This window comes from Thunnus maccoyii, chromosome 17 (genome assembly GCF_910596095.1).
Source record: "Thunnus maccoyii chromosome 17, fThuMac1.1, whole genome shotgun sequence".
NCBI lineage: Eukaryota > Metazoa > Chordata > Actinopteri > Scombriformes > Scombridae > Thunnus > Thunnus maccoyii.
Window position 1 is genome coordinate 4,341,034 of NC_056549.1, and position 26,463 is coordinate 4,367,496.

A 26,463-nucleotide genomic window follows, 5' to 3' on the forward strand; every position below is an offset into this window, starting at 1 on the left:
TGGACCCCATCTGATCCAAACTAATTTACTTCGGTTTCCTCTGACCAAAGAATGTGCTGCCAGTGTTCTTCAGGCTTCTTTTCATGTTCTTTGGCAAAGTTTAATCTTGCAGTTTTTTTGTGCTGTTTTGTGAGCAATGGTTTTCTTCTTCTTCTTGGACGTTATCCGTAGAGGTTGACGTCCTTCACCATGTCGCTAACAGTCACTGAAACACCAATTTTGACAGATAATTCTTGTGCCAAGTCAGATGTAAGGTTGCGTAAATAGCGAATTCTGTTATTGGTGGTATGGATCCTCCTGTACCTCCGAACCACTGCTGCAACTGTGTTCTGGCTTCTGTTCAGTTGCTTACTGACTGATGATCTTCTGACCTTCTCCCAACTTCAGGAAGTCTCGCAATCTGGTTTCTTATTTATTCTGGAAATTACCGTGTGGAGCCATGATGGTTGAGACACAACCAGGCCAACATTGAGAAAGTTGTGTCGTTAACAGGTTCTTTTATAACCTTGTTCAGGCAATAAGTCTGAATTGGAAGTCACAGTTCTTGCTTTTGTTGCATTGAGGTTGTACTTTGAGGCCTAGATTGTCAATTTAGTCCTAACCTGTTTGTTTTTAATGATAAATAAGATCAAATATCCTGCACTTCACTCTAAAATTACTAAAACTATTGTAAGATGATGCAATTTTGAATTACTTAACATTTTAGAGATATTGCACAGGGGTGTTAACAGTCTTGCAAGTTCTGGGGAATATCGGATTCATGCTCTCAACACAGTTGAACCTTTGACCTTAATGAAGAGCTAAACTTGCTATGGTTCCTTTAATTCATGACATATTTGCTGCAGAACATTTTGTGCTTGATTTCATGTAACTGTATTCTTGTTTTTAATGGATGGTTGTGGCAGCTGGACTCTGGCTCTGTTTATTCTCACCCTTGTATCTGTTATCCAATAGGTTTGAATTCTAGTTCCACCTTCTACCCAAAAAGTTAAGTGAACACCTATCTTAGGTTGACTATATGTCTTCATGCTTTTGTCGACTTCACACAGTAGTCTGTTTGCACTATTAAAGGCTTTAAATCTCTCAGCGTGCTTCCGTCTTTTCTCTCTGAACTAGAAAGTCTTTTCTTGCTCGGAAGTCTCCTGATGCCTGATCACATTTACAAGTCAAGAAGGAGTGTAAAGCTATAATAGTTGATTTCAATGTGTCTGACATTCCTTCTGGGCCAAATCACAGCTGGTGACGACATATCCTGCTATTAAAAGTTGAATTATTGGCGTATTATATAATCCCCAACGTCCACCGTTTGTTTCCCGGTCGGGACCTTTATTGCATGTCACACCTCTCTCTCTCTCTCTCGTTTCCTGTCTCAATACACTGACTATCAAATAAAGGAAAACTAATAAAGAAACAAGCTTGAATTATTTTCTACTGTGTTACATCATCAGGTTTTGTATGCAGACGAATCACCCGTTTCATCGAAAATAAAACGAGACGACATCTCATACTGTGAGTGTCGAAGCTCATAAAGATGCAGCGTGTTTCTCAACGTACCTGAGACTCTTTCTCAACTTTATCAAACCAAAACCCTGAAGCACAGAGAGTCAAAAGATTTCACTCAGAATTCAAAACCGGACTGAAATATTTCCCAGTCAAATCTTTTATTGATCTCGTACCAACATCTAATTTCTTCCATACATGTCTCATAAAATGATTAGTAATCATATTCAACACAATATTGATGTTCAGTAGTTTCATAGAAGCTTATGAAGGATTTCATTCACTTTGGTAAATAGTTCATACCAGTAAATACAAATACTGTTAGTGTGTGTGTGTGTGTGTATGCTTAGTGTGTTTATGTACAGAAGTGTGTTTTCTCCACTGTCCACCACCAAAGCCGGATGCGACGGCGTAGTTTATGACACAGAAAAACAACAACAAGAGAGAAAAAAAAAAAAAAAAGATTATTGATTCTTTCTTCTTCCATCAGAAAATTCTCATATTCACATTTAACCGATTATTTTTCTGTCTTTTTTTTTTTTTTTTTAAACGATTATATCGATGGATACAGTTCAAAAGGTTAACGGTCCACTTCCAGAGAGAGGGGCGCTTGTTTTTTTCCGTTCTTGTGCTGTCCGGAGTGGGGCGGGGCACCACTCGTCTGTCCTCGTTCGTCTGACCGACGCCAGCTTCCATAGAGGATCACTCACCTTTGACCTTTTCTAGGGACAAAAAAAAAGACACAGAGAGAATCGGTCATTGGCAGATGATTTGGAGGCAACTTTTAAGTACAAAATCCTGATTTTTGTGTGCGTGTTTAGTTTGAAATATGCAGATTGTGAGCTCTCGAACATGAGGGGAAAAACAACAGTTTGCATATTGGGTCCCAGGCGTCAACAGGGCACAGTACAGTGTTTCCAGATGAGACTGACAACAAGTTTGTTTTTTTTTTGCCCCACACAAGTGGAACAACTGGCAGAAGCGTGCTAAAATACTCATTTCAAACATCTGTTGGCAGATTTGTCGCAGTGTGGATGCTGTGCGTGCTCTCGTTGAACGATGTTGATGTCTCTGATTGAATGTCTTTGGATGTTGTCTCTGGGTTTTTTTATGCTCGCTGTAAATCTTGTTGTTTGTTTTTTGTTTATTTGTACACAGTAAACTTTTAAATTTTTCTGTATGTTCTGTACTCTGGAAAAGAGAGCGTGACCTCAGTGACCCCTCGCTGCAGCCTCCATCACACACATGGACACTATACGTTATAATAACGTAAAAATGACATCATCTGCACACCAGTGTAACCATCACACTGAACAATGGTGCGTTAATTTGACACAATTATTTGTAATTTTGCATTGCAAAATATATTTTTACTATATTTATGATACTTCACATTTTAATTGTACATTTTTATCTTTTGTGGTAGGGGTATTTTTCTCTAACTTTGTGTAGGTACTTGTGTTTTCTTCATTTTTTGATTGTTACGCACCACAAAACAATAACTCCGATATGAAAGGAACGCAGCATGAGTCAATCTTAATTTACTCAGATGAGAACAGGGATCAGTTTATTGGGATATAGTTGAACTTTTTGTCTGTGGAAACTGACCAAATGGTACAAAAAGTAGCTCAAACTATCACAACCTGCCCAAAACTATGTTTAACCTCACAGTTAAATAAAAAAGTAGTGCAAAGACGCTCAATCTGGCAACGCTGCATATTTATCATACAGAGTTATCAGAGTTAAAGTTTGTTATTCAAAGACATTTAATTCACCAAGAATGAAAGATTTTGCATTTACATGTGAGGGATAAAACACACAAGCACAACTTATTGAGTCTTACAAAGCTCACCATGAATACTTTTTACCAGTAGATCTTGTTCTGTGCTCTCTTTTTTATCTTTAATTAACATCCATTAACATGTGAACCATGTTTTAATTACTTTATGGTCAAATAAAGGCTTCAACAACATTTGGTATTTGACTTGTGTGTTTGGAAAAAAAAGAGCAATAAACAAAAGTAATAAAACGTCAAATTTAGGGCTGTAGTCTGCTGGTCGACTGGTCGACTAGTTGGTCGATATGCTCTCGTCCGACTAAATTCTCATTGGTCGAATAATCTCCGTTTTGTTTTCATAAGGAGAGAAGCGCTACATCAACAGCTTTCCAGGATTAAACCATTATTTCCTGCGGCGGGAGGGACAGACTAACAAATTACCTGTGAAAACAACGGGGGTGTATTCAAAACACCCCCGTTGTTTTCACAACTTTGAACTCGCCCAACCTAACGGAGACCGCCGGGTCTAACTGTACTCAACGTTTATTGACCGTACTGAACGTTTACTGAATCTGTGTTTCTCCACAATGACACAACGAGAACCCCCGCCAGGCCCCCCAAAAAATGTTTTTTAATATTTGATTGGAAATCGACAGCGTTTGGGAGTCTCTGTGCAGCGCTGTTCCGGTACGTGAGTCAACGTCTGTGTCGTTGCCTGGGAAACCACTGGTCGCGAGGCTCCGTTAAGGAGTATGTTTGCGTAGCAGCGGGGAAAGAGCGAGAACATGAGAAGTGACGGTGGATGCGAGCGGAGCAGAGGAAAAGGTTAGTAGTAAGTTGTCAGTCTGGCCATAAATGTACAGTACAGACTACAGTGTGTCGGTTAATAAATGCTAAAAAGTCACGTCTGTTGTTTCCTCAAATGCTGGAAAAGTAAAGGGGGTTAGCTCCAAAGTTAGAAACAATGGGCTAGCATAACCTGAAGACACAAAACAGAGAAATGTGTGGCTGCCGAGTTTACTGTGCTCTCTGTCCCGTTACTTTGGTTTACTACCGCCCTAGTCAAATTACTCTCAAGCCCAAGAAGAAAATAATGAATATTATTAACTTTGAGTAAAAATATAATTTTTGCACTCAACGGCTACGTAATGTCTTGTCAAAGTGGATATACTTTACAGTGTATTTGGTCAGTCTTGGTGTGTGTGTGTGTGTGTGTGTGTGTGTGTGTGTGTGTGTTGTTACCTGTGTGTGGCTGGTCCCAGATGTAGCTGTTGAGGATTTCTCCGAGAATGTAAAAGACACAAATCACTACGGTCATGGCGCTGAAGAAGACGACCCGAGCTAGCGGAGCGATGCGCTCCAGCACCGGGTAGACCCACACGCCCGTCACCTGGTGCACCCAACACGTCCTGGAGGAGGAGGGGGGAGAAAACGGTGAAATTACTTTATAAATCCCATACGAGAGTCTGTTTAAAGTAGGGGAAGTCCACTGATTTTACACATTAAAGTCTGTTTCCAGGTGTTAACTGGTGATGGAATTAAGAAACACTCGGTACCAGAGGATGTATCCCAAACCGAAGAAGCAAACTGCCGCCAGACCCCACGACCTGCTGGGATACCGATGGTGGGTGGTCCGCATCTCGATGATGATGAAGGGAAGAACGGTGGTGTGCTGAGAGGAAGAGAGAGGGAGATAATCAGTTAAAAAGATTAGCGTAAATCAGACGTCGACATGTTTTGACCTCCTCAGGCTGATCATCACTTGTAGTTTTCTGAGCATGTTGAAGCCTGGATGAAGGTTTTTCACTGTCAGCCGCCATCTTGGCTCTAATTGGAGTCACACAATATAAATTTGAGCAAACAAGTGCTCAAAATGACAAGTTGAAAGAGAAACTGGATGCATCTTTTTGGAGTCATTCATGGTTCTACATCTTATATCAATGAGCCGCACCGCTGTGACATGTTCCTCCATCACAAAGAGTTTTGGGCTCATTAGTTTGTTTTAATGCTGCAGCTAATGATCATATTGATTAGTTGTTTCTTTTATAAAATATCAGAAAAGGTCGATCGCTGTTTCCCAAAGCCTGAGGTGATGTTCTCAAAGTCAAGGCAAAGCAAATCCTGCACAAGATAACCCGAAGTACTCCACAGAAATACAGAAAAACACAAGATAAGTGAGAACAAGCAGATCAAAACGCACAGAGAACAGTTGGAAATCATAAAAAAACATTAAAACAATGGAAACATAACACACATAGCAACTGTAAAAAGATCCTGAGGGTCTTGAGTTGAGATTTAAAGATGCTCAGCTCTGTTTCTAGTCTCAGTTTAGCAGCAGAGCCAGTTTTAGTTTAAATCCTGGGAACCACGAGGAACCCTCAGCCAGCCGACCTGAGCGGTCCGGAGGTTCAGATAAGTATTTTGGATCTAAGCTGTTCAATGATTTATAGACAAGTAATAATATTTTGAAGTTAATTCTTTCCGAAACTGGTGGCCAATGAAGCGATGTGAGAACTGGAGATATGTGCTTTTTTTGGTTCTTGTTACGACTCCGGCAGCTGCAAAGGTCATCTGGATCACAACAAACAGTCACCGCTTCAAGATATTCACTTTACTGTCATAAAGGACTAAAGAAACCTGAGAAAAATCACATTCTCTGAGGCAGGAATCAGAGAATTTGGACGTTTTTTCTTAAACAAAAATGACTCCAGGTGATTAATCGAGTAAATAGTTGGCAACTAATTGATTAATCGACTAATCATTGCAGCTCTAGTTTGTTTAAAACGGCTAACAGCGATCACGTTTTCACTCTCAGGAGAGAGACGCCACTGAGCATGTGCAGGAATGTGGTTTCTGTTTACAGCTTTGCAACCTGTTGACAACATCGGACGTTGTTCAGAACTTTAGTTCAAAGTCACGACGATGCAGGACGTTTACAGATAAATACATAATACTTGTGAGTAGATCAGTTTATTGTTGGTTTGGCTCCGAACATGAGATTTGTTGATCTCCAGCCTTATCATTTAATCATTTATTCATCTCTATATACAGTGTGTGTGTGTGTGTAATCTATCTAAACACACACACACACATTTATAATGGAGGTCATGGCATTTGCTGAAAATAGCAACATGTGAGAATTGCTTTTAATCGATGTTGTTGTGACTCACCGTGAACCAGCACTTAAACACACACACACATATTCATGAAGTCTCACACACACACACACACGTATCCTCTAACAGTAACGTTCCCTACCTGCTGCTGTCAAATCAATCGATCAATATCTTCAAGCGGCAGCAGTATAGTCTGCTCGTCTGCCTTTGTGTGAGCTACTCTCTTCGTCCACTAGGGGGCACTCACATACAAAGACACACTAACACACACATGCACACACACACCAGGCGTAATTGTCTCAGCAGAGTTGAGACCTCTTACCTCATTTGCACTCTCAGGAGCACAGCTGTAGATCCGTGTGTGTGTGTGTGTGTGTGTGTGTGTGTGTGTGTGTGTGTGTGTGTGTCAGACCGCTCACCCAGGGCTAAGTCAGACTGCTGAGCTCTCTTGTCTCCTGCAGTCTGGCTTGTCGGCCTTGTTATGTTACATTGAGGAAAGCAACAACTGGGATTCCTCCCCATAATTCCGTCCGATAATTATTCCCAGACGGATGGAAACGGGTTTAGCGAGACGTTGTGGTGCTGCAGTAGGTGTAAATGTGGGCACAGGTTTGGTTTAAGTGTTGGGTTTAATCCAGAGTTTGTCTCCTGTTAGAGTTCTGACAAAGAAACTAGATTCAGAGACGTCTAACACTGAACACAACTATCAGACGGACTAAAGTCTGAGGAAGTGTCATTAAAAGATCCGTCACAGGCATTTAGTGCAAAAAATACACTTAAAAGTTGATGTGAAGCTTATATGAGGCTGAGTTAGTCATATCAAGTGGATATCTGACACATTTACAGTCTTTTTTAGCATCAAATTCCCTCTTTCAGTGGAAGTATAGTAACTAAAAGAGGGACTTTGGCACTAAAAAGACTGTAACGTTGAAAGATATCTACTTGATTTGACTCATTTGGACGCTGAAGCTTCATATTAGCTTCAGATAAACTTTTAAATACAGTTTTGCACAGAAGGATTTTGTGGATTTTGTCCTCCATAACTTCCATTTTAAGTGCATTATCCCAGAACTTTTGTCTTTTTATACATTATTACTATTTGTAACTTTAGTGGTTTCCCACAGCAGACTGATTAGGATTTTTATTACAACATAACACTATAATATAGCGTAAATAGCATAATACACTGTAATGAATATGCATTCATATCTTGATGCTTGTTATAAACACTTAAAATCTCCTTTTTTCTGCTTACAACCACATTATAGTGTGTTATAAACCATTATTATTTATTTATTATTATTGATTAATAAGCCAATTACTCTCCCAAATTAATTAAATGCTTGTTTAATCTATGAACTCTCAAAAAATAGAGAAAAATGCTATAATTTGCCACATATTAAGGAGATGTATTCATGTCCAACAGGCCGAAACCCTCAAAGATATTCTGTCATGTACGGCAATGAAAACCATTAAATCCTCACATTTCAGTAGCTGGAACCTTAAAGTAGCATCACTCAGTTCATAAATATATTCACCTGATAAATCATCTTAAAAAATCAGCAAACACTTCATCAGCTGTCGATAGGTAATATCGTGACCTGGCACGAGCCCTTTTTTTTTTTTTTTTTTTAACTGATTAATCGAAGCGTCAAACATCACTTTAAGATTCGACGGAGTCCAAGAAAGGTCTAGTTTAGTAACCGGAGTGCAGAGAGTCCGTCTGTCCCGGGCCAACTTGGATCCGGACGTGCAGCATTAGGTCATGACAGTTTGTATCTCGCAGTTGTTTTTTTTTTCTCTCTGCATCCACCACAGTTAAAAATGAATCACTTGTTCCCTCTGTCGATTGTCCACTTTCCCACCGAAATTTCATCCAGAAAATAGTGGAAAAGTAGGTTTCCATAATGTGTCGGCACAAACGGGGACGGAGGAGAGGGGAAAAAAAAAAAGGAAGACGGCGTTAAGAGGATTGTTTGTCCAGCAACTGCTTCCCCTCTCCTCCTTCCCTCCCTCCCTCCTCCTGATGCATTTTACTCATTAAAATCTGTATTTTAGACTTAAAATGTCTTTCTTGGCGTCGGGGAAAGAGTCTATCATTGTTCCATGTGTTAAAAATTAAAGTTAAACAGTGTGATAGGCACTCAAACCGAGGTTGCTGCTGCTCGCATGGAACAAAATAAAAATCTGCAGGGAAACACTGAATACTCTTATATTTTTTTGCAGGATCGAATTTAAAGATATTCAGTGACAGTTTCCTAATTCTCAGATGTTCAAACTGTATTTTAACACATGAAAATCAGTATTGTGCTTTTATTTTATACAGTACACTAAATGAAGGAGGCCGCTGTGTCGCATCTCAACTTGGAACGATCTGGGTTTTTTTTTTTTTTTTTTTTTTTAGGCTTTCCCCTCGGAGGATTTGAAAAGGTCAGACTGAAGATGCCAAGTATGTGCAAACTAACAAGAGTAACAACGTCTCAGTGCTCTCAGACGAGGACAGAATAGCTTTCTCTCCTGGGGTCTTAAATTCTAGGTTTCCCTCCCATCATTATACTGTACACACACACACACACACACACACACATCCTGACGCTGCACTTTTACCCAGTATATCTCGGTGGAATTCCAGTCTCTTGGTCGTGTTTAAGTTTAGTCTCTGCTGAGAGGACTCGCCGCTCGTAAATAATACTCCCTTTATTCTCGCTGTCCCTCTTTCGTAAATAATACTCCCTTTATTCTCGCTGTCCCTCTTTCTCTATTTTTGTTTCTAGGTCTTTCTTTTTGTCCCCCCCCCCACCCCTCTCTCTCTCTCTCTCTCTCTCTCTCTCTCTCTCTCTCTCTCTCTCTCTATGTCCCCCCCTGCCCCCCCCCCCAGAGGTTTGTGGTTTCGCTCGAGCAGCCAGTTTTCTGCCTCTGTGGAAAATCCCCCCCCCTCTTCGGCAAACAGCCGTGGTTCGATCCTGTGGTCTGAGGCTAAAAACAGGACAAACCATTTCACACAGAGATACACAGCTGGGGGGCACTGACTGTAAAAAATAAAAAATAAAAAAATGGACGTGACTTCACCCTCTGGTTTGTGGACTCCCATTTTGAAGCCTCGAGTTTGGCATTTTGACCTTCACCATCTTGGTTTTTTGAAGCCAGAAGTGACCATATTTGGACGAGAGGGTGGAGCTAACGCTAGCGTAAGCGTTAGCTGCTAGCTACAGTCTATTGCTGCGTCTCAAATCGCATACTTCTATACTTTCACTTAACATTTTGAGTGTGTTCACACTGAGAAGTATGGAAAAATGCAGTGTACTATGAGTACCGGGATGGTGCACTCAAAATGGTCAAAAAGTTGAGTGTGAAACTACGGACGTTTCTCGCCCTCAATGGTCGCCATCTTGGCTACGCAGTGGAAGGGGAGGAACCACTTTTCAAACTGGAAGTGGCTACTATACTGTTGTCAGATATAAGCATCATCATATCAGTATGTTTTTTGGGTTAATTTAGCAGTCTGTAATGATTTGGTAGCGCAAATGCTAACGCTAGCTAATGCTAATTTGCGATCGTCATTTCCGGTAAGTGCACAACACGGCTGTGTTTACTTTGAAACGACACTACCCTGTAGAAATTTGTGCACTACGCCAGTAAGTACATATTGTACACAGTGTACTACATGAAAGTGTACTAACAGAAGTACGTGATTTGAGACACAGCTTATGGTTTACTTTGATTTTGCTGATGCTAATGCTAATTTTGACTAGCAAAAAACTTGCCAGAAAAACTGAACATCCGACTCTTTAGAGGGTTTTTTAGTACAACCGAACACCGAACAAGACTTTTTAGGCGACTAAAATGTTACAATTAACTTTCATGAACTGAAAACGCACTAAAATAGCAACAACTTATACTCCTATTCTAATCTGGGATTATGTTACGTAACGTAAGTAACCAACGTTGTTGCCGTGGTAGTGACTTGTCAATCACAAGGTAGCCACGCACTAAAGCATACGCTGCTTTATCATCTATTTTACTATAAATGGACTTTAATTTACAAAATAACCATCGTGTTGTATTAAAGAAGACTTTAAACTAGCGATTGAGACCATAAACTCAATCGGACTTCATTTTGCAACCAGTGGCGTCGCCCCCTGATGGCCATTAGAGAGAACGCAGGTTTAAGTCACTTCTGCATTAGCTTCACTTGTCAGACCCGGAGCTTCCCGCTTGGCTGGGGGTTTCTGGGGTCACATGGCTGACAGCGGGTTCACAGGGGTCAAACGTCTTCCGGTGGCGATGAATCGAAACTGAGACGACTGAAACCGATGCGTCAGAAATAGATTTACTCTGTGATTTTTAAGACGCAGGATGTGTGACCTGAGAGTTGACAGCGATATTCAATCAAAATATCATTAAAAAAAAAAAAAAAAAACAGCTTTACTGACTAAAAGGAGCCTTTATCACATCGGTTGCGGTTGGTTCGGAATAACAGCGGCACATGAAAACAGCTGACTGAGGTAGTCCTGCTCCCATGATGCTTTGACAATGTCCCAATTGACGAAAAAGACTCATGGGATGTGTTACTGGATGCCCACAAACGTTTGATGCATGTGTGTGTTTGTCTACTGTGCATGTAGATATGTACTGTATATTAGAGCTTAATTGGTTGACAAACACATAAATAAATCGGCAACTATTTTGATTATTGATTAATCATTTCAGTCATTTTTAAAGCAAAAATGACAAACGTCCCCGAGTCACAGCCGGTAGTTTATGAGGATTTGCTGCTTTTCTTTGTGTAAGAAGGTAAATTAATATATTTGGATTTTGGACTGTTGGTTACATTTGAATTTGAGGACGTCACCTTAAACTGTGACATTTTTTTTATTGTTTTCAAAATTTTTAAAGACCAAACCAAATATTCAAGCACTTCATAATCACTGATTTTGATAAATGCTACATAAATACCCTTTTATTGGCTATTATTATTATCATTATTATTATTTTTATTGTTGTTATTGTTATTATTATTATTATTATTATTATTATTATTATTATTATTATTATAGCATAGTAGGGAACATGGCTACCTGACTGCTACCTATAAATGTAATATTTCTAATTTCTGTAGCCTGTTTATTGATCTCTTGTATTGATCACCACGTCCACCTTTTGCCCTTTTTTTTAAGTTTGTCAACCAGCGTCTCGCCTCACTTGCAGGAGTCGTAAAAGTAAAAGTATGTCCATTTTGAGCGTCCACCTTTAAAGTTTATTTTAATTCAGAAAACAGAAAATGTACCTTTTTTTCCCAGCTGTATGTCAACATCTGTATCTGCTTGTTGCAACACTTCATTGAAACTAAACTGTTTAATATTCAAGACCAAGAAAACTACTTTTAAAGCTGCAGAACAACCTGTTTCTATTAAATCAGACGGACACATTTGATATCTTTGGAAACTTTTTGTCTCCTTCATAGAATTTAAAATAAACTTCTGTGGGGTTTTTTTTTTTTTTTTTTCAAATTTTTTTGGCTTCACAACATACGATTAAAGAGATGAATCCAGCGGGTGGCCGCAGCAGAGTTTAAGAGGTCAAAGTGCAGCAGCTGATGCGGAGCTTTTTTGCTGAGTCCTGATAAAGGTTTTTAAACTGAACTCCGCTTGAACCTGAAAAAATCAAATGATAAGTCTCCTGTTGACATTTTTCACAATAGTTTTCTAACTTAAGGAGCTTATCATGTCACAGAGGGACAATCCTGTTCCACTTTTTCAGAAACACACTCAGCCGAGTTGTGACTGAGTTTGAACTCTGCAGAAACACTGAAGCTGTTTTATGTTTAGCGAAGAGAAGAAAGACGTTTGGTTTGATTCAAATATTTGTTTGTTTGAATTAAGACTGAACGATTTTTAAAGAAAAATATCTAATTGCGATTATTTTGACTGATAACTGCAGTTGCGATATCAGAGGGAATGATCATTTTTACATCTTTATTCTCATTTACATTAAAAACTATATTAAAATGATTCTGGTGTGTTTGGTATTTTGGTATTTTGATGCGTCTCCTGCAATTTGAAAATTGTAGCAGACCATATTAGATAGATTTCAATAAAATTTCTACTCCACATTTCCTCTTTTTCTCTTGAATTCTGACCTACTGCATTTTTTTTTTAAAAAAAAACAAATAAATCCAAAAGCTTAAAATGATTCTGTTGCAGCGTCTCTGTGCTTTGAAATAAATCTGCGCTGCTGTTTTTAATTACTGTATCATTCCATAAAGATGAGCCTGGTGGAGCTGCAGCTAATGATTATTCTCACGATCAATTAATCTGCAGATTATTCTCTCATTTAATCATTTTGTCCATAAAATGTCAGGAAATAGTGAAAAATGCTTGTTATAATTTTCCCACTGCCGATGATAAACAGTCCAAAACCAAAGAAGATATTCTGTTTATTATCATGTATCACAATGAAAAGCAACAAATCTTCATATTTGAGAAGCTGCAACCAGCAAATGTGCATTTTACTTAAAAAAAAATTACTAAAACAATTACTCAATTACTGAAATAGTTGCTGTCGATGGACTAATCCCTGCAGCTCTGGAGCCTGGATTTATGTTCTCTAACACAGAAACAATAAAAGGTTCACGACTGACTTAGTTTCAGCTTAACCATAATTCACCCTCAAAATGACTTAACCTGCATGAAAAAGGTGTCACATGTATCAACCTCATGATCTCGTTTATTCATGGTGAAAAACTCAACTATTAATCAGTTAAAGATCATCGTTTGTATTTAAATAGATCATAAATTAAAAGAGAAACTTCTGCTATTTGTTTACTACTGGTTGTTTAGGAGATTGGTAATGAATATATTACTGTTCAATTTTGTATAAACGCCTAAAAGAAAAAAACAGATGCATGATGACAGATGCAGGCACAGCAGACTAATTGAATGCACACACACACACACACACACACACACACACACACACACACACACACACACACACACAGTGCTAACAATGTAAGTAGAGCAGAGAAAAGATGAAGGGTAAATGTGGTTGCTGATCCCACGTTCGTCTGCATGTGTGTGCATGTGTGTGTGTGTGTGTGTCTGTGCATGTGTGTGTGTGTGTGTGTGTGTGTGTGTGTGCATGAATGTACCCAGACCCGACAATAATTCACCAGATGTGAGAAAATAGCTGATTCTAAACCAGCAGAGCTTTTATAACAACACTTCGGAGGGAGTGTGTGTGTGTGTGTGTGTGTGTGTGTGTCAAGGGTCAATGGCGTCATACACAGTGTGAGACTATAATCCTCTGTTGCTAGGAGAAACCTGGCTCTGTGTGTGTGTGTGTGTGTGTGTGTGGGTCAGCCTTTATGAACTGTCAGGGTGAAGGATAACACACACACACACTGGAACAGGACAATAACTAATATCAGTAAAACTGCAAACAGTTTTAACGATATAAAGTTTTTGTTTTGATTAGCATGACTGACCTTCACTGCAGAATAATGTTCGTGCAAATGTTTGGTTGTTTTATCTTTTTAGCTCAAATTTTACACATTTATCTTAAAATATGACTGAAAACTGATTAAAAAAAATGCCTTGATTTTTACTCAAAACAATAAAATACACTAGCATCTGCAGACAAAAAGCAACATTTTTTTTGAGTATCTTCTATCTTGTTACCTAAAAGATTAGAATAAATTTACTGTAATGAAACAACAGAAACTAGTTAGGACCACGTATGAAAAGCAGCAGCGACAGTAATCCCTGAAATGGCAGCAGCAGCAGCTTTCACAGTGGTTGGTGAGATTAATCTAAGGGATCAAAAGATGATTACTGGTGTAGAAAATACCACCAAAAAAAAAAGTTTATTTTTCAAACTTTTCTCTCATCTTTAGTACTTTTTTTTTGTGTGGAAATACTGCAATATAGTTTCACCTCTTCAGACGTCTGAAACAAATCATATCAAACGATCTAATACGGGGAGATCACTCATCGATGGAGCTGCTCAGAAGGAACCAGTGACACAGTGCACTGTCACTAAGGGGTCCGGTTTCACCATCGCTTCCAGTAAAAACTTCAAAAGGCCTGTCTCCAGTCTTTACTGGAAGTGTTTTTAACTATGCAAAACTACTGTAAAGCCCTTAAAGAGGATATATTCTGCACATTTCCTGCTTTATATTTATATTCTGAGGCTCTACTGGAATATCTGGAACACCTTATTTATCTTCTACTGGTCCCTATATGCAGCCCCTCAGTTCAGCCTCTGTCTCAAACAGGCTGTTTTAACTCCTCTCACATACATCTGTACATGTTTGAGCCTGAATCCGATTGGAAATATGCAGAAGGCGAACAACCAGCGGAACGGGCTCTGCAACAAAAGGCCACCGACGACGGATGTTTTGCGGGCACGAGCGAACAATATGTCATCACGAGGAGGAGGAAGCAGAGGTAACTCTGCAACCGGAGCGTTCACAGCAGGTGAAGCCATCTGTTAAAACAAGCCGTGACCGTGTTTAACACAGACGTCCAACTTCAACAAAAAAGCATGAAAAAAGACAGGAGGAATATTCATCTAAGAGTTGAAATATCAGTATTTCTTCATTACGTAATATCCTTCATGTATTTAACAAAAAAAAAAAAAAAAAAAAGGCAGATGGTAATTGATAGCCACATAATTGTTTATTGCGTGTACACCCTTAATCACTTCCAATGGCCGTTAAACACATTTAATAAACTACTGTATCTTTTTCTCCCACTCCCTCTACATCTGTCGACCCCTCCCTCCTCCGAAGGGAACGGTGACACGGTTGCCGTGGCAGCCGGTACAAATAAACAACAGCGATACCATGGAATACCGCAAAATATTTACAACCACGCTGGACTCGAACAGAAACACACACACACACACACTTTCTCACGTTTTCTGTCTCTCTCTCACACACACACACACACACACACACACACACACACACACACAGACAGCAGTTGGTGGTGTTCTGATTGTTTTGGTCCTTGGCGACGCCACCATAGCAACCGCTCAGCTATTACATCACCTCCTGGAGTAGGAGAAGAGACAGCGAACACACACACACACGCTGTCTTTGTCTCTTTCAATTAAAGTAGTGTTATGGGAATGATAATTCTTTAAACACAAAACACACACCACCTCACTTCACCTCACACTGCTCTCTGCATGTGTGTGTGTGTGTGTGTGTGCGTGCCAGCGTGTCAGTACGGTCAGTGTTCTGGCAGTAGGAAGTTTGATGAGGAGATTTTTGCATATTGCGTACAGAGTGCTGGAAAAATGTCAGATTATCTCACAGGCTGATTGAAACACACACACACACACACACACACAGCTGACGGTGTTATCAGTCAGGCGACATGGTGCGCAGTGTGTGTTAGTCGCTGTCTAAACATTAGATTAAACCTTCTTCCTCTAGATGGCAAATCAAAGCCAGCGACCCGCCGCTGACTCTATTCAAATTCAGAGGTTCACCCACACCAGCGTTCACCGCTGATAAGATTAATCAAGTACTTTATGAAGTTTATAATCCACTGATATGAGTAATGACCCCAGAAGGGCTCGTTTTACATGTCCTGACATGTAGGATGCTAATAGAAGGATCTGTCATTAATTAGGGCACAATTATTTTTATTATTGATTAATCTGTTGATTATTTTCTCAATTAATGGATTAGTTGTTTGGTCCATTAAATGTCAGAAAATGTACTTTTTTACTGAAAAAACTAGAAAATATTCACATTTCTGATGCTGTAATCAGAGAATTTTGAGATTTTCTTCTAAAAAATGACTGAAAACGATTGATCTATTATCAGAATACTTGGTGATTAATTTATTAGTTGGCGACTAATCGATTAATCGACTAATTGTTGCAGCTTTAGGATGTATTATATGATGCAGACCTGCACCCATCCCACAGGAAGAGCATTTAAAGAGGTTAGCAAGGTTAGCAACACAAAAACCTGTATCAAGCTAATCGCCCCTAGCATGTTCTGAGTCTGCATCTACAGGAAGGCAACTAACAATTATTTTTATTATCGATTAATCTGTTGATTATTTTCTCAATTTATCAAGTTGTTTGGTCCATAAAAATATCAGAAAATGTACTTTTTTACTGTCAGAGGACTAAAAAAACTAGAAAATATTCACATTTCAGATGCTGAAATCAGAGAATTTTGAGATTTTCTTCGTAAAAAATGACTGAAAAGTTGGTGATTAATTTAATAGTTGGCAACTAATCGATTAATTGACTAATTGTTGCAGCTTTAGGATGTATTATATGTTGCAGAGACCTGCACCCAACCCACAGGAAGTTCATTTAAAGAGGTTAGCAAGGTTAGCAAAACCTGTATCAAGCTAATCACCCCTTGCATGTTCTGAGTCTGCATCTACAGGAAGGCGTCCAGGAGGAATCCTGCAAAACCAACTCACTCCGTCCCCTAAAAAAGTGCTTCCACAAAGCGAGCGGTTGCCATGGCGGCTACAGATACCGTCCGTCTGTTCCTTTGCTAGCGAGGAGGTGCATCATTCAGGATGCAGCTCCTGCGTCGTTTTCTCCGAATGAGTTTCCCTCATAATAGTTTCTGTGGTTGCCACGGTCACAAGGCGAGTCGCGGCGGCAAGTTGAAAAAGTTGAGCGGCTCCACCTCAAACACTCCACTGTCTGAGACGCCGTCATTTCGGCGACTTGCAAATTTAACTCTACAAAAGGCCGTTAACTTCTATTTATGCTCTTGGAACTTCAATCTGCTTTCCCGTCTCTAAGGTCTGCACTGAACCGGGGGGAAAAAAGCTGTCAAGTCTGCTGCTCCGTTTAACAAACATAAAACTTTAGGAACCTACTTTCTTCGCATGTTTTTAAAGAACACAACAAACGCATTTAGTACCAGGCGGTTATAAATTTTAATGTTCTTTAACCAACTATTAACAGTCACCAGTGAGAGAGTACAGGCGGTATGACTCACCATGCCGTGGTTGAGCCACTGAGGGATGAAGTTGTCCAGTAGTCTGGGGTAGACCAGGTCTCTGTCATACAGGTAGAGAGACCAGAACGTAAAGACCACAAACTAGAGAGAGAGAGAGAAAAGAAACAAAAGTTAGCAAACAGTGTGCAGGAGTCCTCATATAACACGTATCAACGCCAAGCAGCTGCACAAAAACACTCAAATTAAGTATGCATCAAGATTAATGAATGAGTGGGATGCGGTCAGGTCGGCGATAAGAAATAATCCTCATATCCAGCCGTACGTGTTATTGCACTGTGTCAGGAGGGGGTTTTTAACAACTCTGTGGGAGTAGTTGACTATTTTTTTTCTCGTTTGAAAATGCCAACGAGTGTCGCGAGGACATTGGTTACAGTAATTAAAGCTATTTTTGTCGTGCAGCAGCAGCAGCAACGACTCAATAAGCAGAACATTCTGTCTCTGTTGAATCTGAAAATGTCATAATGAAGCTTCACCTACAGTCAGTGTTTTATTAAGGATGCTAAATGTTCTGATCCGTAGTTTCATCGTGAGAGAAGCAGGTTGATGAAAGGAACTGGCAGGTAAAGTCTTGTCACCAGGTGAGACTGTGGTGTTAGAAACAGCTCACAGAACTGACTGTGAAACTTGTACAAATGTTCATCTCTAACAGAACAAGAGCTGAGCTGATGAAAGCTGGTCAAACATCAGATCAGTCATGAACTCCAGAGGAATCCTCATAACTTCAAGAATTTCTACTTGTCCTTCACTTTAGTTCATGACAACGTATAACTGATGAGAGCATGCTAACGTGCTCCATTTTAAAATGTTACCCTGGTAACATGCACAATGTCACACTCTTAATGTTAGTATGTTAACATGCTAACATTTAACATGTAATGTGCTCATGTTAGTGAGCTATCCTGTTAACATTTAGCATAACAGTTCGATGTTAGCATGCTAACGTTAGCATTAAAATGAACCCTGCAGTTTTGTTGTAAACAAACAAAATTTATTACTCAACAAAATACTGTGTGTGTATTCTTGAGGTCTAACAAACCTGTTGAACACACTTCTATACCTGCATTGTTTACATTCATGTTAACTGGCTTGCAGTCTTCTTCGTTCTTAACTTTGCTGCATATTTTATAGAGCTGCAACGATTAGCCGATTAGCCAACCGACACAAAATGTATTGTGCACTATGTTAATAATTGAATAGTCATTTTTTAAGTAAAAATGCTAAACATTTCTGGTTGCAGCCTCTCAAAGGAGAGGATTTGATGCTTTTCTTTGTCATAATTTATAGTAAACTGAATATCTTTTGATTTTGGACTGTTGGCTGAACTAAAAGAGAAAGCTATAGACGTCTACTTGGACTGTGGGACATTGCAATTAGAATTTCTCACTATTTTTTGATGGATTGTAAAATAATAATAATGCATATTGTACACTATAATAATATAACTATAATAAGTTGCAGCCCTAGTATTTTGGCACATTATAACCACATGTAGATCACTACACTGTGTATTGCTTCACTCGTGTACGTGCACATGCATGCGAGTGAGCGACTTATTAAAAAAAATGGTCCATAGCGCCATTAAAGGCTAGAAAAAGTTAAGATGAGTAACGCGAAAATATATCGGATTTGTGATTGTGTTTGTGTTTGTGTCACCCTACGGCCAAACATTGCAATTTGTATGAGTGTAAAGAGGAGCATTACCGCCTCAAAAGCACACTTGCACGGCTATAGATGTTTAGTCTTGTTATTTTCGTTATGCCTGGGGTCAACTGGGACGCAGCCAGAAAATCCTGCAGCCAGCAGATCCAGCCACCTTCTATCCCACATGATGTGAGCGCAACATAAACTAACAAACTCCTCGTCTAACGTATCTCCAGCAGACGGTTTGGACTCGGGCCAGACCATGTTCTGCAGGATGGGGGTGGAATTACCTGACCGTCATCTGGGTTCCAGTTCGAGGCATGTGAACCAACCAGCCCCCCCTTCCCCCCTCCGCCCCCCCCCCTATTGTACCCTGACCGACATGTTCTCTGCTTTCAACAGGCCAACGGTGGCAGGAAACGCACACACCAGACACCCTGTACCTGTGTGTCACATCAACACGCAGCAGACTTCCACATTTTTCCACAATCCCGCAGACACAAAAGAGCTGCTTATGGACACACACGGACATATAAACATGTAACATATGCACCTGCACACTCATGCATGTATACAACACGTACAACCGGAGCTACACACACACACACACACACATGCAAGCACACACACACACACTTTCCATATCAGGCAGGCCAGGTTTCCAGACATTAGCCGTGGTGATAATCATGTCTATTGTACTGTGTGTAAACTGAACTCGGTGCCCACACGGCAACTCACACACACACGGCACCATGCCAGCTGACCTCTTCTATAGGTGTGTGTGTGTGTGTGTGTGTAACAGAGGAAGAGAGAGGATGTGTGTTGTGGCTCCAACCGTGGCAACAATCGATATCAACTGTGCGTGATCACGTGTGTGTGTGTGTGTGTGTGTGTGTGCGCACATGCGTGTCAAAACTAGAATACAGCTGTGGGCTGACACAGGGCACCTTGCCAGCTGAAATCCTGTATAAAAGTGTGTGTGTGTGTGTGTGTGTGTGTGACAGAACCATGTGATCTGTGTCTGCCAGCGCTGTGAGAAAAGGGGACATATGAGGCTTAAAAACATGTAAAATATGATGAAAGTTCCAAAACTATTGAGGTGAACATCTGTAAAAAAAAAAAAATGCTTCCTGCAAGTCAAAAGTCAGGGCTTCAGCCTTCCTCCTCAAGATGACATCAGATTGTTCGCGCACGCACACACACCGCCGTACATCCTGTAGTCTTTGTTGCTAAGGTTGTTCACGTCGTCTACTCACATATTTCAGATCGGATTCGGTATATGACGCGTCTGAGAAGTTCATACTTTGAGTAAAGAACAAGAAAAAGAAGCTAAATCTGAATCCTGAAGCTTCCTGAACCCGGCCAATCAGAACAGAGTGGGCTCATCAGGAGGCGGGTCTTAAAGAGACAGGAGCTAAAACGGCCTGTTTCAGACAGAGGCTGAACTGAGGGGCTGCATAAAGGACCAGTACAAGATAAATAAGGAGTCTTTTGAACTGGAAATCATGCAAAGATATTCCAGTAGAGCCTCAGAATATAAATATAGAGACCTGGAAATGTGCATGATGTGTCACCTTTAAATTAAAAAAAGGGTTTTGCAGAGAATCATGTTACATTTCTTAAAGTTAGGTATCAAAAAGGTATTGTTTCTGTATTGGTACCTAAACCCAGTATTATACTGGCATCGAATAAAACGTCAAATGAACCAAAAGATATTTTATTTACAACAATATTAGAAGAAAGAAAATCAGGAAACACTTGAGCAGCTGAAACCAGTTAATTGCATTTAGCTTAATAAATGACTTGATCCATTAATTGCTTATCTTAATTAGTGTTGAATAAACATATTCAGTTTATAATAACCTGAAACAGGAAGCAGGAAGAAGACAATCCTCACGTTTGATCATCTGAAACCAGAAAGTGTTGAAGTTTCTGCTTAATAAATAATTGGGTGGTTATTAAATTATTTTATAAATTATTCAACTGATTCATCAACTAATTATCTCAACACTTGACAGGAAACTACAAAGATAGTTTTTAATGTTAGAACAGAAAAAGGACAACTCCTCTTATATACTCAGCTGTACTCACATTTGTCTGGTTGTATCTTTGTTTCCAGATAGATTCTCTTACATGTTTTTTTATAACTCGGAGATTCTGTTGAATAGTTTAGTGTTGTTGTTAAGGAAACCCTCAAGCCTGAACGCTCTCTGACAGCCTCCGGCTAACTGAACATGTGACAAACTTGGAAAAAAATCTAAATAAATAGCCCAAACCTGACCGTAAGCTAACGTTTCTGTGCTGTTTAACCTCAAACCTCTAATGAGCTGATACAATAATCACATCACAAATTATTCTGAAACTAAAAATCTTCACATTTAGGAGAAAACTGTTGTCACCCTTGAGAGAAAGAGCGAGAGAGGCAGATATAAAGAGAAAGAGAGAGAGAGAGCTGATTATACTGCAAATGCATAACTCAAGCCTTTGATTCCTGTGAGCCAGGCTCATTCTTCCCCCCAGGCTATCGTGTGTACTGTATATGTGTGTGTGTGTGTGTGTGTGTGTGTGTGTTGTGCGCATCCATCTGCTCACCGCTCCGACAGGGAAGGCCAGGACGGCCATCATCCAGTCCCTCAGGCCAATCAGCTTCCTCAGCTGCCTCTCCTGCTCCCTGCTGTCGCCTCCTTTAGTCAGCAGGCTGGAGACATCGATCAGGACGCACAGGCCGAAAAACACCGCCTGGATCACCTACAGAGAGACACACACACACACACACACACACACACACACGCACACGGAGAGAGAGAGAGAGAGGAGGAGTTCAGCACTCTTTCACACGACAAATACTTCAGAGAGGGAGAGAGAAAGAGCTGAGACAGGAAATTTATCAGAGAAGAGTTCAGAGAGGACGAGGAGAGAGGTGGAGAGAAACCAGACATTAGAGTAGAAACTGCAATCATTTCATCTTGTGGATCCACTTTTCTTTAACCTGCTTCTACTTCAAGTCAGTGATTTCATACGTTACGCCCTCCAGAGAAGAGACTTCAATCTTACAGTCGATGACCTTTGCTGTATGCTGCTGGATGGTCATATAACTCAATTAAAGAACACGCTTCTTAGCCAGAATTTCACAATTTCTGGGCAGGAAAGCGATGGTGATGCTGGCAGGAGCTCTTGTCCAGCATGTTTATGGTGCAACGGCTTCACTTCACACTTTAAAAAACAGGCTTCACACTTTCTCAGAACAAGATAGTCAGAGTTATTCTGAAACTCCCGACGAGATCCTTCTCGTTTTGAGAGCCTCGGGTGGTTGAGAGTACAGGAGAGAGTCTCTCAGATCGAGTCGTGATGATGATTGACTCTCTTCCTCTCAGGTTTAAGAGCAACCTGTGGATGGAAACTTTTTTGTACAAGCTGGCTCCGAGGTTCCTCATAGTAGGATGTTATGTTATGATAATATAGGATGTCTTTCTATATATTATTTTCTGGGTTTGATCTGCTGAGGTGGGCCTCGTCGACACGGTGACGGCAGCGACAAACAGTAAACTGATGCATCATCAGTTTTTCAGTTGATATGTTGAACTTGTTAGCAAACAGTCGTTTATTTCCACATCCAGCAGCTACGCAGCAACATTATTATCATTCATGTGGAGTCGTGTTTCTGTTTTTCTGTCCACCTGGTGAATGTAGGTCCAGTATTCACTCTCTGTAGCTGCTAAACGCTTCACTACGGGGTTTATGAAACCTGTTTTAATGACATACTGATGATTGTAAAATGAGAATATTCAGATAAACCAACATGACATTTTTTTCATGTTTTTTTCAGGTTTTTTGTTCTTCTTCCTAAAGTTACTTGACATTTAAATGCAAAAAAAAAAATAAAAAATGACTTGCCAATTTGCATGTTATTGCCAGTTACCTAGCAACGGAGTTCCCTCAATTTAAAACCACTTGAATGCTAAACATATCCTTGACTTCCCATGTTGGAAACACAACCTCACCACCTCCAGTAGACCAGTAGAAAACACTGGAGCTTCTATCAACACATATAAATATACCTCCCTTATAACCAATATATTCACATAAGTATTAATCAGATTAAACACTCGAGTTCAGAAGGAGCTGCAGAGCGTTCAGAGCATTGTGGTGCGCTGTATTTTCACCTCTCTGTGTGTAATGAAACACCCCCGTCAATATGTTCGCTACGATGGATCTGACCTTCTTCACCGGAGGAAGATGGAGAGGATGCGCACGCTCTCCTCCCACCGGGAGTATCGGTTGTCATCCACCGGGTGAAGAGACGGCTGGACGCTGGAGGGCTTTAATGCTATCAGATGTTACAGTTATATGTGTGTGTGTGTGTGTGTGTAAATACTTTACTGCTAACCTGCTCGCTGTGTGTGTGTGTGTCTACTAAGTGAGAATTGTGTTGACGTCAAGCTTGGCTGCTACATGAATAAAAGGTTTCTGTGAGAAGTCAGCTAGCGATGAGGCTCCGAGCAGTAACGACACACACACACACACACGCACACACACACACACATATATAATCTAAGCGTCTGCATTTGTGAAATGGATCTAAAAGCAATCATGTCGACGTTTCAGTGTCAGCGTAGCGCACATTCGCAGGGTTTCATGTTGCCCCATGTTCAAACGCACACACACACACACGCACACACACACACACACACACACACACACACACACACACACTATGATTAAGAGCCAGATGTTATAGTGGTGTGTGTTTCCTGGCTGCTGGTGCGTACAGGTCATTAACGGCACAGTTAACCAGGTGGAGAGGTCTAATGTGGAAAATATGACATCGCTATTTCTCTCTCTCACACACACACACACACAGACATACACACACACATTATTGGTATTTTGTTACAGATGACTGTTATTATCATAAATAACAATACTTATGATTAATTCAATTGTGGAGCTGCAACAAACAATTATTTTCATGATTAACTGTTTTGTCTATAAAGTGTCAAAGAATAGTGAAAAAACAGTCCAAAATCTACAGATATTTATTTGAGCATCATGTACGACACAGAAAAGCTTCAAATCTTCACATTCAAGAAGCTGCAACCAGCAAATTTGTTGCATTTTGCTTTGAAAAATTCTGATTATTTGATCAGCAGAACAGTTGCCGATTAATTTTCTGTCAATCAACTTAAAGATTAATCGGCTAAAAGTTGCAACTGTTGTTTTTACTCACAGACTGTCTCTGATATCAGTTCTTACATGACACAACAAACTGAAAACAATAAAAGCAAAGTAACATCTGCTGATAATAAAAACGTTTCTCCTATAAGAAGTTAATTTTTCAACGATATCCTACGACAGCTGGAAGCACAGCTAACGTTCAGACTGTATGAGCCGTTGACTTTTAGCTATATGTTGTGAAAAGTCTGCTCATTATTTTCGCGATTAATTGATTATTTTGTCTATAAAATGTGAAAAAAATGGCTTTCACAATTTCTCAGCTCCTGCAGTGATGTTTTCAATTTGCTTGTTTTGTCCGACCAACAGTCCAGAACCTAAAGATTTTTAATTAACTGTCACATATGACGAATAAAAGCAGCAAATCTTCACATTTAAGAAACTAAAACCAGAGAATATTTAATGTTTTTACTTGAAAAATGCCAGAAACAGTTATTCGATTAATTTTCTGTTGATCAACTAAGCGATTAATCGATTAATTGTTGGTGCTCTGGTCTTGAACGCATCCCCACTAACTAGCTAGTTATACTGAACACATGTTTATTATTTCTGTTTCTATTTCTTGCTTGACTAAAGGATAAATTATTACTGAAATAAACAGACAGAAACACCCAAGAAATGTAAGTTGATTTGTTCTTCAAATGGAGAGAGAGGGGGCGACCTCCTGCTGACTATTTGTTTACAATAATTAGCTTTTTATAGCTCGTTACATCTCTGTGTAAGCTTATTGTTGACATGCTGTGTTTGTGAATGACTGGCTCATACAGTCGACCGCCTCTTTGTGAGCGCGTGTATGTATGTGTGCATTGTCTGCAGGGAATGATGAATGGGAGCTGTGTGTGTGTCTACGTCACAGTCTTCTTGTTTTCACTGCTCGTTAGAGAGTAATTTAATATAACTTCAGAATCTATAATAGATATGAAGCCTAATGCGTACTGACACTCTTTAACTGATACACAGCTTTTACAAATGTTTATTTAAATGTTTTACTTCCTTTTTTTTAAAGCCTATCCAGTGATGGAGGCTGCAGACTATATACATATAGAGGCAAGGCAACTTTATTTATATGGCACAGCTCATACAGAGAGCAAATCAAAGTGTTTTGCAGAAAATAAAATAAAATAAAAGAGTTTTCACTTCTTTTTTCCTATGTGTACATACAAAAACAATAAATTAAACACTAAACCATGAACTGCGGCTTTCAAAGCGTCAACAATAAACTGAGAGGAGTTTGTGAGGAACCACTGAACGCTTTAACAACACTAATACTTTACCTTTAGCGGTGAAATGTGTGAATATTGATCTCTTTGTGGGCGCTTCTGTTGGCTATATGGAATGAATGGGGAGTGCGCGCGCGGCACGCTCCCGCGCTGAGGCATCGTTTGTGACAGCAGCGCAGTCTGCACCATAACACCTGCTTTCCGGTTCAGCCTCTACACGCTCACCGGTCTACACACGCTGGGGGCAACAATAGTGACTCTGGACATGATTTAGTGTAATTTAGTACATATTTTCCTGTATAATTATGCATTAAACAGCCGAATAATAAGTGAAGGGAGGCGGAAACGCTGAATAATCACTCAAATGTGACACAACATGAAGCACCGGGGCTGCAGCTCCTCATGCTAAGCTAGCTCACCTACCGGGCTGTTTGGGGTTAAAAAAAAAAACAACAACAATGAAACATTCAGTCTCACCAGGTCGATGAAGGTCAGAAACTTCCAGCTGCCTCCGTAGGTCTGGTGAGCCGGCATGTCCAAAGCTTTGTAGTGGCAGAGGATGGAGAAATAAGACAGCAGGATGGCGACCCGGAGGACCTGCGAGGGGATCAGCGCCATGATGCTCGCTGTCTTGTCTTTTTGTTTACCTGTCTGCTGTTTTACCTCTCTGCACCTGTCCCTGCTTGTCTGTCTGTGTCTGGTGCTCCTTATTGTTACCTGTCTTCAACCCCCCTCGTCTATCCTCGCCTCTCCTGCCCCCCCTCTGTCTACTGCTTCCGTGTTATGATGATGATGATGATGATGCGAAGGGGAGGGGAGGGAGGGGGTGTGTTGTAATCTCAACTGTCTGCAGTCCTGTAGTACACACAGCGAGTCTACTGTATGTTACTGCATACATATACATGTGTTGTTTTAAATGAGTCAAACATGAATTATTTCATAATATTTATAAAAATGTTAAATGTTTCA

The 26,463-nt window shown here is 40.1% G+C and overlaps 1 protein-coding gene and 1 long non-coding RNA gene across 3 annotated transcripts; one reads left to right on the plus strand and one right to left on the minus strand.

Moving 5' to 3' along the window:
• Positions 1–1,624: 1,624 nt before the first annotated feature.
• aig1 (androgen-induced 1 (H. sapiens)) lies at positions 1,625–26,326 on the minus strand. The gene is made up of 6 exons (XM_042390194.1): positions 25,972–26,326; positions 21,635–21,790; positions 17,381–17,482; positions 4,834–4,949; positions 4,520–4,686; positions 1,625–2,222 (listed from the first exon to the last, which is right to left on the minus strand). The coding sequence occupies exons 1-6, from the start codon at positions 26,110–26,112 to the stop codon at positions 2,203–2,205; spliced, it is 702 nt and encodes a 233-aa protein (XP_042246128.1). The 5' UTR covers positions 26,113–26,326; the 3' UTR covers positions 1,625–2,202.
• LOC121882170 lies at positions 4,621–9,106 on the plus strand. 2 transcript variants are annotated; one of them, XR_006092023.1, is made up of 3 exons: positions 4,621–4,711; positions 4,797–4,901; positions 8,798–9,106. It is a non-coding gene; the product is annotated as an uncharacterized LOC121882170 (long non-coding RNA). The 2 variants fall into 2 exon arrangements; XR_006092024.1 differs by lacking the exon at positions 8,798–9,106 and adding an exon at positions 8,720–8,775.
• Positions 26,327–26,463: the final 137 nt, after the last annotated feature.

Excerpts from the sequence above, each read along its gene's own strand:
- aig1 (XM_042390194.1), bottom strand. The coding sequence starts at position 26,112 with ATGGCGCTGATCCCCTCGCAGGTCCTCCGGGTCGCCATCCTGCTGTCT. Across the intron at positions 4,950-17,380 it reads AGTGGCTCAACCACGGCATG|CACACCACCGTTCTTCCCTT; the intron begins GTGAGTCATACC and ends TCTTCCTCTCAG. Across the intron at positions 4,687-4,833 it reads GGTTTGGGATACATCCTCTG|GACGTGTTGGGTGCACCAGG; the intron begins GTACCGAGTGTT and ends CTCCTCCTCCAG.